The sequence below is a fragment of the Nicotiana sylvestris genome, chromosome 5, assembly GCF_000393655.2.
Source record: "Nicotiana sylvestris chromosome 5, ASM39365v2, whole genome shotgun sequence".
In the NCBI taxonomy this organism is placed as follows: domain Eukaryota; kingdom Viridiplantae; phylum Streptophyta; class Magnoliopsida; order Solanales; family Solanaceae; genus Nicotiana; species Nicotiana sylvestris.
The window spans coordinates 80,304,123-80,319,082 of NC_091061.1; the positions used below are offsets into that span (position 1 = coordinate 80,304,123).

The window sequence follows — 14,960 nt, forward strand, 5'->3', positions numbered from 1 at the left end:
TAAGGGTTTTGTTGTGCTGTTTTTCTCTGTGCCATTCAGTATCTCTAATCTTACTTGTTGACTCGAGCTGTGATAGTACACTTGCACAAGTATACACCGTAATTTGTCACTTATATCAATCCAAGAATATGAACCTTGATGTTTGTTGATCACGTATATGTATTCTTGTATACCTGCCTTTTTTGTGTAAGTTGTACTATTGGCACATGAATTATCCGTGCGGATATGAGATATTGTTATGTTAGCACGTGAGTTATCCGTGCAGATATGGGGTATTAATGGTATTGAAACGTGGTCGTTCGTGCAACACATGAGTTATCCGTGTAGTATGTGAATTGTCCGCGCGGTTGTGATTGGTAGTGCGGGCACCCGATGCCCAGTGATTATGGTTCGTGATTTGGGACCCGTGATTATGAGGTATGGTACCTCGAGAAAATTCTTGTATAAACCTTGTATGGGAGCGGTTAATTATTGTGTTCCTTGTTTTTTACTTACTTGGTTTCACTAAACTTAAACTGTATTCTGTTTTCTTTACGGCGTTATTACCTGTTTGCTCCCTGTTACTAATTGTTGCTTCTAGTTTCCATTTGCAAGTATTGTATTCTTATTCTTACTATGTTTAGCTTTATATTGATATTGTTGTATGTTAGTTTTATATTCATACTTGCATAGATTATAGTATCTAGTAGGTGTCTTGACTATTCCTCGTCACTACTCTATCGAGGTTAGTCTTGATACTTATTGGGTACTGCTGTGGTGTACTCATGCTATGCTTCCTGCACATTATTGTGCAGATCCAGGTACCTCGGAGCGCGCTGGTCATTAGTCAGCTGGTTGGGAGTTGCGGCGGAGACTTCAAGGTATACCTTCCATTTCATTCACATGCCTCGGAGTCACCTTCCTGAGTTTTACATTGTTGTTGTTTACTTCTATTCCAAACAGTGATGTATTTGATATTCTTAGTTATTCTTAGAAGGACTTATAACTTGTAGTACCAGTTTTGGGATATTGTACATCTATTGATGGTTGCTGGCTATGTATAGAAATTATTGGTTCATGCCTAATAGTTAATTGGGTTAAATCTGTTGTTAACTCGGTATGTGGTAGACTTACCTAGTCTTGGATACTAGGTGCTATCACGACTTCTAAGGAGGGATTTTGGGTCGTGACATGTTTATGTGTTTTTGAGTATTAGTATGAGTAACTAAACCTTTCTTCTAGTGTTTTAATGGAATCAATTATTGGGTGAATTATTGACTATGCTTATTTATAATTGAGCCATTTTTATGATTTATTTGTTCAACTATGTTTTGCATGTTGTTAATTGAATGACCACCGATTAACTGTGCCTATTTATCATATGTTGCTTGAAAAAGAATATTTGATTAGGTTATTATTGAACAACGTCAGTTCTGAGTGAGTTAAGAGATTAATTACTTGAATTTAAAGGTGTGATTAGAAATAACGAAACTTTGGCGCGATCTTTGTGAGTCGCTTGAATTGGTAGTTAGGGTTAGTTCGAGAGAATAATTCTAGAAAATTACTACTTTTGATCGAGAGATAATTGTGGTAACAAGATAACTCACGACAACTGGAGAATAACTCGGGGTGATTATAGTGAACACATTAAGCATTCATCCTAATAATTAAGGAAATCATAATCCCAGGTTTTTTCCCCTTCAATTCACATATTTCTCTTTAGTTGATAATCTTATTGCTTTAGTATTTTTTAGTTAAGTAGTTTAAACAAAAATCTCAATCTTAATAACTCGAAAATTATTTGAACTTATTTTCTTAGTGATATTAAATAGCTATAGTTAAGCCTTTATTGTGGGATTCGACTTTTATATTTGCAACGACCACTTAGTTTTTTTTATAAGGCATAGTTGAGAATTTTGGAAAGGAAGAAAAGGGAAAGAAAATGGGTAAAATTATTGTTTAATGCATTATTTTGTATATAAATGATAGATCATATATCAACTTGTAATTAAATTAAAAGTTGGAGGTAGATAAGTTTCAAAAGTAATATAGATAAGTAATATAAATGGTTTGCCCCTTTTCTCCTTTAGGACTTAACTACCCAGACGACATCGTTTGTGTTAAGAGGTTTCCCGCGGCGAGGTCTTAGCAGGGTTTGGTTCCGCCATTGTCATTGGAAACTCAAAGTGCCTCCCGCAGCTTGTTTATGTTCAACTCTACTAACACAGCATTGGCGTTGCCATGGTTCTATCAAACAAGAAGTTGAAACAAAAAGTAAGAGCAGCTAAAGCTGAACTGCTAGCTGCATCGGAGTCGGAGCTTAAAAGAAATTCCACCAACGTGGAAGACCCAAATCCAAAATCCCTCAAATCTCTTCTAGATTCAGTGACTCAGAAGCCCAGATTATCCAAGAGGGATAAACGTAGAGAAAAGACACTTTCTTCTCAAGAAGAAGAAGAAGGTGGGCCACCGGAGCAGAAGAAAGGAAAAAATAAGAAGAGGAAGAGACATGAAAGCGAGAAGGAGAATGGGGATCTGAAGACAGAGAAAAAGCCTATCAAGAAAAAGAAGAAGAAGAAGAATAAAGGGAAGCAGAGGTTAGAAGATAGGGAAGTGAAGGAGGGTGAGACTTTTGGGGATGGAGGAAATGGAGAAGCAGAAGCAGTGGAGCCTAGTAAAAGCGTTGAAAGGTATGAAATACTGAAATTCCTCACTTTGTCATATTGGCCTTGTTTTTTCTCTTCTGGAATGGTTTTACAAAGGAGTAGCTTTGTGATATTTTTTTTTAAAAACTTTTTCTGCTTTAGTAAGTTAAATAGTTAAACTGTTGGGCTATGTTTGGTTCCTATCATAAAAGGAGAATTTCCTTTTGTGAATATGCTGAACTTATGTAGTTATTCGGAGTATTGGAGACTTCAGGATTTTTGCTCCAAAAAGGATGCGGATCGAGTGCAACAGCCTGACTCGAATCACCGATCATCGGGAATCCTCGCCTGGTGGATGGGCTCCTTCTTTCCACAACCTAATTATCTGTTGATTATTGATGCAGATAGTAAACTGTAGCTGTTCTCTCTGTGAACAAGTGAGTTTCCTCAAACCCATAGTGGTGTTTATACACACTACACTATAGGAGCTAGGGTTAGACCTAGTGGGTCGGCTAATTATTAATTAGACAACACCTGATACGTAAATACGGTTATAACAAAAATACACGGAATCAAAAAAGATAGAAGATTAGGGTTTAAAATAGTGAAAGGCAAGAATTTAACTATATTGATGTGACATCTCTAGATTCAAATTCGGTTACACTCCCACTGCCTTGCAGCCCTATGAACACACAACTTTTAGAGGTCTCAGAATATCTAACGAAATACTCTTTCTTCCCCTCGGGCCAATTTGCCATATTTATGAGAGGAATTGTGAACATAAGCTGCACATCCCCAAGGTCTCAAGACACTTAGGTCGGATTTTCTACCAGTCCATAACTCATATGTCACTAGCATAAGATACATGAATTACCTTCTGGGAGCCACTCTTAGGTGCCCTCCTTGGTTGAGTGCATTCACTAGAGTATAACCCATTTGGTCACAATTGTAGCACTTCATTTTTATCATATTTTTTTTTCTTCCACGTTTCTTCTCGACTTGTTGGTCATTTTGAGGCTTCTTGTTTTGTTGACCCTTGCCTTTCTAGTTCTCTTTGGCTTTACGTTTAAAATCAATCCTCGAGCTAGAAGCTGCAGACATGCACCTTTGCACTATGTCTGCCAGCCACCGTTCTTCTTGCTGCTCATGATTCACATCCTCGAACGTCACAATACTCTCGTCATGAGTTAGGTGCATCTTCATATGCTCCCAACTCTGAGGCAGGGAACGAGTGACTGCTTAGACTTGTTGCTCATCAGTCAACTTATGGCCCGCATCTGCTAACTCATTTATCATATTTGACGTTATCCTTAAGTGCTTCCTCATGTTGTGCTCTGGGCACTTCTTATAGGTGTCAAATTTGATATTGATCGACCTAAGTCTAGCAACCGTAGTGCTACCTAACTTAGTTTTCAGAGTATCTCACAGATGCTTAGCAATTATGTGGGTCTTGAATTCCCTCCTGATATCATCATCCATGCTGGTCTGCGACATAATGCGAGCTAGATTCTTTTTCTTGCAAGCAGTATAAGCCTCATGATCACACGTTTGCTGGGCCGTAATGCCTTGCTCAGGCTCATCTAGGACAGTGTTGAGTCTCAAGAACCTCTTGTTCTTCCGGCACATATTGCAGTTTCATGCACCAAATCTCATAATTGTTGCCGTTTAGCTTTTCACCTTTGTTAAGCTATGCAACAATGTTCTTCAAATCAGTAGACATGGTTTCTCGTGGAACACAAAAGTACACGCATGTTTATTGTTTTGCATACACTCAAATGTGTCTAGCAAATTGAAAAAATTAATACACAAACATAAATCCTTGAGTCAAAAGTTCACTATGTTCCCCATTATTGTCTATGGATTGATGTATAAATGCAAATTAGCGAAATCAATTCAAGCCAAGTCACAAAATAAAAATATTCCAATAAATATTTTTATTTCTAAACTAAGCAAGCAGTATATATAAAAAAAATATACATGTCACTTATAAATAGGATATTATTCTAGATTTACATTTAAATAAACAGAATAATTCATTAGATATGGAAAAATCAATTTTTACATATTTCCAAGAACAAATCAAGGAAAAATTCAATATTTGCCTAATTTCACTTAGAAAATAGGATATTTATTTTACATGAGGAGAGTGAGTCACATAGACATATTCTCTAGATCATATAATAATCTTTCATATTTTTTATTCTTCAAAAATACTGCAAAAAATAATTATTAGGGAATTAGCAATTAGTGTCTTGTATTATTGCAGAAAAAAATATTTTCTAGATCCAAAAAATTACACAAAAATATGAAAAAATCAGAAATTAAATTATGATAAAATAGGAAAAAACCATAGAAAACGGAGCCCTGGGGACACCGCACGCACCCCACGCGCCGCTGTCGCGATTGGACTTTGCCGGGCCATGTGCATGGTCGTCTCTCCAGTCATACGAGCCTGACCCGACCCAGAACCAGAAAATCGGGTTTTGATAATTCCGCAAAACAGTGAGGGATTTTTTCCGGCATGTTGATTCATAATTTTGGCCAAGAAACACGTTTTCTTGCCAAATTAGTTTGATTGAAATACCGACTAAAATCCTAAATGTGTTTTAGGACCAGTTAGGACAACTTATTCCACGAAAAACAAACTAAATTTGATCCCTACGATCAAAATTAATTGTTTTTCATTCAAACAAACCCTAATCATATTTTCGTTATAATCAGATCGTTTTTTCGAATGAAAAACACAATTTGATGAATTACTTTTTCTCAAGTCACTTATTACAACAACTTTCATAACAGATTTTGCAACAACTTATTACAACAACTTTCATAAATTATATGAAACATGTATAATTGAATTTTAGGGTTAAACTAGTTTTTTATGAAACCCTAAAATTGAAAACTTACCTTACTCACAAACTGTAAGGCCAAATTTTATGTTCTATATATCGTTGAAAAGCTCTCGACGAGATCTTTAAAAGTCCAAAGGTTTCACACACAAAACAAGTAGTTTTGAACATAAAATAGTGCAAGAAAGATACGGGTTTAACGTGAAACAACCCTAGAATTAATATACTGTGCAAAAAAAAAAAGAATTACACGACCAGAAAACGAGCCCGTTGGCTCTGATACCAGTGTAGTAATTCAGAGTATTGGAGACTTGCAGATTTTCGTCCCTAAACGGACTCGGATCGAGTGCAACAGCCTGGCTTGAATCACCGGTCGTCGGGAATCCTCGCGTGGCAAATGGACTCCCTATTTCCACATTCTAATTAGCCGTTGATTGGAGATGCAGATAGTAAACCCTTGCCGTTCTCTTTGTGAACAAAAATTGAGTCTCCTAACACCCATAGTGGTTTTTATATAGACTACACTATAGGGGATAGGGTTAGACCTAATGGGCCAGCTAATTATTAATTAGCCAACACCCTTTATGGGTGTACTATCCCAAAAGGCTTATTTTTACTAAAAACTTATGTAGCGCACAAGATGGCTAATGTTTATTTGATTTTAATATTACCGCTATTTCTTATCAAACTGACATAACTTCGGGTTTGCTGGAGTGCCAATTCAAAGACCTAGCTTGGTCTTATTTTGACCGCGATCGATTGTTCGAATCTGTTACAGACAGAACTATGCGCGCACAACGCGCACACAACTGGAAAAGGGAAAAAAAAAGAACCAAAGGAGCTTGAAATTGATGGTCTATGGTAGATAAGTACTCCTCAATTGCATCAAACTCTTGTTTTTGGCTGTGGGCATGGGCCTTTTTCATGACTTTTTGTTTGAACTATGTTTTTGCAGTCATGTGTGCAACTCTTATCCATTGCATGATTTCAGATGTACTCTTTCATATTCTTCTTCGTTTTTGACAACAATGTTGCTCTGGCGATGTGCCTGTTTATTCCAGGGAAGAAAGCGGCGATATTTCTAGAAAAGTTTATGTTGGAGGAATTCCTTATTATTCCACTGAGGGCGATATTAGGAGTTACTTTGAAGGTTGTGGCACCATTAAAGAAGTTGATTGTATGAATTTCCCTGACAGCGGAAAGTTCAGAGGAATTGCCATTATCACTTTTAAGGTAGATTCTTTAGGTGAACTGTGTATTCAAATAGTGTTTAATGGTGTCCTTTGCAGTATCTTTGGAGATTGTTGCTTAAAGGTTTTGGATGTGTTTGTTACCATGCAATTGTGTGACAAAGTTTTGAAGTATGTGACGATGCACACTTTTCAGGCTGAAGAACTAATTTTTGTTTGACGGTCCATTTGATAACTAAATGAGATGGAAAGTATTCCATGGAAAATTCATCTCTTAGCACAAGGATTGTCAGTGGTCCACCTTATCTGTTACAAAAATATCAACTAAGTCATATAAGATGAGTATTAAGAAGGTTAAATCTATCAGATAATTGACAAGCATCTCTTTGAGGCAATGAATTAGCTTGGATTGCTGTGTTCACGTAAATATTTGCTTACTAATATTCGTCCCTGCTTACCTTGCATTTGCTGCAATATGCTGAAGGCATAAATGAAATTTTTGACTTGCATTTATAATCATATGTTTTTTATAGCTTACATGAGCTGGTGCAAGAAATCCCATTTCTTGAAACTTGCTAAATGTCAAGAATGTTCATATGTAGCAAAAATGGATTGAAATCCTATAAGTCAAAATTGTCAAGCATCCATTCTTGAAGGCATATGGAGAACTGGATTGTGAAAATATCAACTATGATATTTATGGAGAAGGTTAAATCTGTCAGATAATGGCTAAGCATCTTTTTGAAGCATTGGATTAGCATGGATGTGCTTCGGTCATGTAGCTTTTTTGCTGACTTATACTGGTCACTGTTCCTTGCATTGGTTTTTCATTTATGAAGGCATACATGAATTGTTTTAATATGTTCAACTGATTTTATGTTTTTATAGCTTCCATATGCTGGTTTAAGAAATCCCATTTCTTGAAACTTGCTAAATATCAAGCATGTTCAGGTGTGGCAGAGATGGATAGAAATTCTATGAGCCAAAATTTAGTATAAGTTGAGGAAAACTGCATGATGACTGTTCTCGTTATTGGCATTGACTACCCTATAACATTTTTCTTATGGAGAAATATTTGAATGCATTTATTTGTTCAATTGTGTACACGGAATTGTCTTGTTTTTTTACTGCTAGCTAATTGTCAAGTAAATTACAAGGTCCCTCTTACCTTGTCTTGCACTACCTGCTTCCTACTCCCTACTCCCTACTCCTGAAATCTCACATACATCCTGCACTCTCTAGCTGAAAAGTATATGTAGTTATCAAGCCTATAGCCAGGTCAACTGACTTCATTTGCTGTTTTTACATGAGGCTTTACAAGCACATTTTTTAGGAAACATACTATTCTTAAAAAATAATGCGTATAATTGGGAAAGAGGAAATGGCAAATTTAAGGAAAAAGGAAAATTTGTCCAAAACAAAAAATAACCGCTTATCCCAAATGTTCTCTCTCCTGCACCAATAAAGACTGATCGATGCTACTCAAGCGCTCTTGCCATCTGACAATCTCTCTTACCCTTTCTCTTTCATCCGCTCACCAGTGACTGCCTCTTCTCCTCTTGGTATATGTACTGCTGTTTATACTTTCTCATTTCATCCGCTCACCAGTGACTGCGCCTTCTCCTCTTGGTATATGTACTGCTGTTTATACTTTCTCATTTCATCCGCTTCCAAAAATATGACTCAAGGAAAAGCAAGCAATATTCTCAGCGATTGTTTTGTCTTTATTTATAGGTCATAGCAAAATAAGAAGCAAGAAAGGGATATTATTATTTATGTAGAATCTTCATCCGTTCTTTGGAAGCCAATCTGTAAACTTTCTATTTGCGTGTGTCTTCTTTGTCTGTTTTAGTCAAATCAAGATTTTATTTTTCTCTTATCTAGTTTGTTTGAAAGTAACAGATTTTACTGTATCTTTTGATTCATTCTACTAATTTGACTCGCGTTGCATGTGGCAGATTCAAATGGTAGCTTTCAATCTCATTCCTTTTCTTCCATTGCGCTATTCCCTGAAAGATTTTGGATAATGATGCTTTGTGTGGGTCTCACATTTGTAGCTCCCTTTTTCTTTTCTGGAACTTGTTTTGAAGCTTATTTTCTGATTCTGTTCCGCGTGCCACTTCTGTTAATTACTTGTTTACTGCTTGAATTTCATGTGTTTCTTCTGATAATCTTGAAAAGGTTGGACAGCTTAGCAGTTTTCTGTAATCTTCCTTTTCTTTTCCGTGCTTTGTCTCTTAGAATGTTCTGTCAGTCATTACAGTATTTTGAGAATAATTTCACTGAGTGAAAACTGGAGAAATAGAGGGTGTTGGAGTTCCATCTAGAAACCTCCCAACCTTCAATAGGGTGGCTGGCTGAACCTAATTCAGAGTTGTGTATATTACTCATTAATTAATATAAAAAAAATGCTACTTTGGAATGTATTTTCTTCAAACTGTGTAGAAATTCTGCAAAATCAATCTCATTTGTGTTCGAAATTGTTTCTTCTTCTTATACGACCACTAGTCCTAAAGTCCAACTATTAGCAGCTGTCTTCCATGTAGCTTTCTGCAAAGTTTTGCTCTTGATATGTCAAGCAACTATTACCCACTTTCACACGGTTATAAAGTGCAATGCTTGTCTGAACAATTACCTAGCTTTGCATTTGATAGATGTCTTATCACCTAAAAGCCAACTCATATAATTTCTCCTTCAGACCCTTGGTTGGTTTTCCTTAGAAATTTGTTAGTGGGAGTGAGTTTCTCACTAAATTCATTTTCCAGACTGAAGCAGCTGCTAAGAGAGCCATGGAACTGGATGGTTCTGATATGTAAGTGCAGTCATGTATTTATTCGTTGAGAAAGTTAATTTTGTGTCGCTTCTCATTAACACTTATATCTTCTTCCAGGGGTGGACTATTTCTGAAAATCCAGTCATACAAGTCAGCTAGAGCAAACAAAGCATCCAACTTCTCGCCAAACATGGTGGAGGGGTATAATAGGGTATATGTGGGTAACTTATCATGGGATGTAACAGAGGATGACTTGAAGAAACTTTTTTCAGATTGCAGCATAAGTTCTATCCGATTTGGTGAAGATAAAGAAACAGGAGAATTTAGAGGCTACGCACATGTGGATTTTGCTGATAGCGTCTCTGTTAACATGGCATTAAAGTTGGATCAGAAAAATGTCTGTGGTAGACCTGTTAGAATAAGTTGTGCTGTTGCAAAGACAGGAGCTGTAAAGAAAGGCGGAGCGACCAATTCAATACATATGCCCAAAAACGAAAATGTGGATAGTGCTACAACAAGCACTGTCAGCGCAAAGATTAGGAGGCGGACGTGCTACGAATGTGGAGAGCGTGGCCACCTTTCATCTTCTTGTCCAAAGAAACAAGAAATTGAACAAGTTGCTAATTGATTTTATTGGAGACCGAATTTTTCACAATTTTTTACTTGACCTGTGCTCACACAAGTTCTGTTCATTTTTATCCTCTTAGACGACATTTTTAGAAGTCCATTGGTTCCTAATTTTGTGTCCGTTTTCTAGAAAACTTCAGCTGATGTTGTGTAATTAGCTTATCATGTAATCCCAATATGAACTTTCAGTTTTCACTGCGGCAAACCAGAAAATAAAAACATGTGATAGGCACCTAGGAGAAGTAGGACTGGGCCACGAGACGAGCCGGCTTAAGCTTTGGCTCTCCTCGCCTATATTCTACTAGAAATGCTAGTTAACTTTACATACCTTTGAAATATTTATTTAACCTTGTATACCTGCTTTATAAATTTATTACTTTTTAAACTTTTAATATCTTTACATGCTATTTAATAAATCCCACCTTTTAAGGAACTAAATTATCTTACTCCAACTTAATCCCTTTAAAACACTCCATCATCCCACGTTTTAAGGAATTAGAATTATACATGTTCACCAAAAAGTCCAAACCCCGATAATTTCTATATGAAGTCCTCCATACTTTTTCTCTCTCTTTCATCTATGTAATCAAAAGAAAAACAAAAAAAGGTGAAAATGTTCTAATTAGGAATATAATATCTAAACTAAATAAAATATTAAAATATGCTGTTCAAACCAATAAACCACAACATTCCAATGAAAAATACAATATTCAAATCAAACAACTATAATATTCTAATTTGGAATACAATATTCAAATCGAACATAACACAAAATTCTAATTTGAAATACAATATTGAAATCAAACATACAATAATATTCTAATTTTGAATATAGTATTCAAATCAAGCATACCACAATATTCTCATTTGGAATGCGATAAACCACAATATCCCAATGAAAAATACAATATTCAAATCAAATAACTATAATATTCAAATTTAGAATACAATATTCAAAATCGAACATAACACAATATTCTAATTTGGAATACAATATTCAAATCAAACATACAATAAATACATTAGTTTGAACAATACGGTAAGATTTTTCAAATTAAAAATTTTTAAATTACAATATTATAGTATTTGAATAATGTATTACAAATTAAAATATTATGGTATACTTAGTTTGAACAATATATTCTAAATTAGAATACTTTGATATGCTTGGTTTAGATATTATATTTGTTATTAGAATATTGTGATATATTCGATTTGAATTGTATTCTAAATTAGAATATTGTAACAACAACAACAACAACAACCCAGTAAAATCCCACCAGCGAGGTTTGGGGAGGGTAGAATGTACGCAAACCTTACCCCTACCTCGGAGGGGATAGAGAGACTGTTTCCGGGAGACTCTCGGCTCAGAAACAATAGATCTGTGACAACAAAATCTGAAAAATAATATCAGCAACGTGAGAGACAACAAATAAATGGAAAAGCAGTAACACAAATATTATGCAAAAGTGTGAAACACAACATAAATCGCTAGCATGGCTAGACAAAATACTATCATACTCGTCGGTACAAAGAGAAAAACCGGGACAAAGGGGAAAACCGCTCGACTACCCTTAACCTACAACCCTAATGCTCGACGTCCACACCTTCCTATCAAGAGCCATGTCCTCGGAAATCTGGAGTCGCGCCATGTCCTGTCTGATCACCTCGGCCCAACTTCTTAGCCCGCCCGCTACCTCTTCTCGTACTTGCCAAAGCCAACCGCTCACACCTCCTAACCGGGGCATCTATGCTTCTCCTTTGTACGTGTCCGAACCATCTAAGCCGCGCTTCCCGCATCTTGTCGTCCACTAGAGCCACGACCACCCTCTCCCGAATATCTTCATTCCTAGTCTTATCCAGCCTAATGTGCCCACACATCCATCTCAACATCCTCATTTCTGCTACTTTCATCTTCTAGATAAATTAGAATATTGTGGTATATTCAAAATATATAGGAAGATTTGAAGGTATAGAGTATACAATATCATAAATGAAGTTCCCATGAAAAATAGGAATATAGTTTAATTATGAGAGATGTGAATCTCAAAATTCACTGAGTACACGTTTCAACAATTAAGGCTACAATTAAGGGATATTATCCTCTTACTAATAGTGGTTGATTCTCTATCAAGATATGCATGTAATTTCTTTATGGGTATACAAGGTAACTTTCATAATTAAGGCATAGTGCATAAATAGATTTATAGAGGGGTATACAGCGTTAAAAGCCCTATTTTGGTTCGACTTAACTAGGCTCAGTTTTAGTGTGACTAACATTTTAATTTTATTTATACTTTAATTATTTTGATTTAATTAAATTCTTTATACATATCGTTACTTAACAACTTTGTTGATGGTAGGAGATGTGATTAACATTTTAAATTTCAGAATTCAAAAATTTAAAAATATTACTCCCTCTATTTTAAAAAGATTGGCACTATTTTTTGTTACTCCATTCCAAAAAGATTGACGCCTTTCAATAGTTTTTTAATAGGAAGTATTTATAGCCACACAAATGCTATGACAGATTTGAGACAATAAGTTTCAAAAGTTTTAGAGCCATACAAATGCTATGGCTTATTTAACACCACATATCTCATTTTCCCTTCTTTATTAAGGTTGTGCCAAGTCAAACTAAAACAATATTTTGAAACGAAGGGAGTAATATTGTTTTGAATTTAATGGTGCTTTTGTATACGGTCAAAATAAGCTTCCCTACTTTTGTATGGCTAACCGAAACCGGGGTGGCAGACCAAGGCTCGGCCTCGCATTGTATCGAACCATGATACAGAGATGGATTACTAAGCTCGTGAATCAATGACCATTCATGATCAAGACCAGCCGTGATCGAGACTGAAGCGAGAAAGAGAGAAGCCTGCTAAGTCGAATAACGGAAAGCCGAGATATCCGTGGTCGGCAAGGATCGTGGCGGAAATCTCGGCACATATCGATTCAGGACCAGTTATTTATCCAATCATGTGATTTCCTTCTGTATTTAGAATTGTACCATAAGTAGAAATCCTCTACTATATAAAGGGGGTTCTAATTAGGGGTGTGCATTCGATTTATCGATTTGATTTTGACCCTTATCGATAATTACTTATCGATTATCGATTTGTACATACGCTTATCGTTATCGTTTCAATAAGGTTTCGATTTTTTCGATTTTTGGGGCTTATCGATTCGGTTATCGATTACACCACTATGAAATTTGCGGGATTCCACAAAAAGTATTATCGCTATAAACACGCCTAACTAATATGGATAAAAAGAAGCTAAAATAAGATGAACACCGTTTATAACATAAAAATTATGTCAACAAACACATGCAACGAAACTAATAGGGTTAGGGACTTAGGGTAAAGGAAAAGGTATTATAAAATAAGGGTATATTTATCTTTTTAGTATTTCTTATTGGTTTATAGATAAACCGATAACCGAAAAGGACAAAATCGAAATCGATAACTTGATAAGGAAAATTTTGAAATCGAAATCGATAGATCGATAAACCGATAATAGATAATCAATTCGATTTATTAATAAACCGATTCGAATGCACACCCCTAGTTCTAATCACTTTGTAACCATAATATTAACGCATAACAAAGCAATACATTACATTTTCTCTCTTAAGCTCTGTTTTTCAGTTCATACTTTCATTTAGCATACTCAATTGGTTCGAGGGTGATCCAGCTCGAGGGCCATAATAGTTCATTACATTGGTTTGCTTTATTTTACAGTTAATTTCTAACGTTAATTCTTACATTTCTCAGTTTGTGCCAAGTCAAATCACATATCCTTAAAACCACTTATAAGTTTAATTGTTATCCAATTTTAAGGGTAAACAGTTTGGTGCCCACCGTGGGGCTAAGGATAATATTGATTGCCTGATACAATTTTCATAACACATACTATTTTATGCTTGTTCTTTGATGTGTATTTGCTTCCATGGTCAACATGTTAAACTCTCAAGTAGCATCCACACATACAGACAACGACCTTGGTCTCCATGGCGAGAACGACAACATAGCCGCCCCATGAAATGGAGTACTGATAACTACGGATTCTAGCCTATCTTATGCTCTCTTTTGCTTAGGTTTTGGATAAAAAATGTGTAAAAGTATTCTCGAAAACTAACTTATTGTTCTTGTTTGCAAGGTTTGGTCAAAATGAAGCAAGAAAGCCATAATCAGCTCATAAAGGAGTTAAACCTGCACAAGTTCAAAGCTGAGCTAAAAGCATTGACAATGATGAAATAGTGCAGCCGCGGAAGGTCCACCACTGAGGCGACCAAAATTATGCTCTCAGCGGAATTGAGGTTCAAATAAGGAAATTTTGGCACAACAGACACCGCTGATTGCAGTGAAATAGAGCGGCAGCGAAATACTTGCTGCGACCGCGGTCCAAATTCCGCTGAGGGAGAAATTGAGAATCAAAGGACTGGAAATTTGAGCTCAAATGAAGAACGTGGTTCGTGAACATATTACACGGCCGCGGTTGAAGACAACACTGAGGCTGTTGCTTTTACGCTCCCAACGAAATCAGGTCCAGTCCCAGCCCAAAAGAGAAGAACCGCGGTCCGCGCTTGCTTTTACACGGCCACGAAAGTTCAAGCACTGAGGCGCCCATTATTATGCTATCACCGGAACCTCCGTAGGGACATTCTTTGTCCAGTAATTTTAGCTGTGTATAAATAGATCTTTTTCAGATTTTTAGCGTATTTTTTGTACTGAGGAAATCATGAACAACCATATTTTACTACTTAGAGTAATTGGAGAGCAATTTTAGCCATTAATCTTAGATTTTCTTCTTGTAATTAACTCTTATGGCTTATATTTCATCTCCATCTTTGATTTCTACCTTGATTATGAGTAGCTAAACCTATTAGCTAGGG

General features: G+C 36.1%; 1 protein-coding gene across 1 annotated transcript; it reads left to right on the plus strand.

The window, feature by feature from the left end:
- The first annotated feature begins 2,077 nt into the window (after nucleotides 1-2,077).
- Nucleotides 2,078-10,255, plus strand: LOC104236171 (phragmoplastin interacting protein 1). Its single transcript, XM_009790050.2, has 4 exons — nucleotides 2,078-2,669; nucleotides 6,535-6,706; nucleotides 9,429-9,475; nucleotides 9,554-10,255. Exons 1-4 carry the CDS (start codon nucleotides 2,221-2,223, stop codon nucleotides 10,062-10,064), a joined length of 1,179 nt encoding a protein of 392 aa, XP_009788352.1. The 5' UTR covers nucleotides 2,078-2,220; the 3' UTR covers nucleotides 10,065-10,255.
- The last annotated feature ends 4,705 nt before the right edge of the window (nucleotides 10,256-14,960 follow it).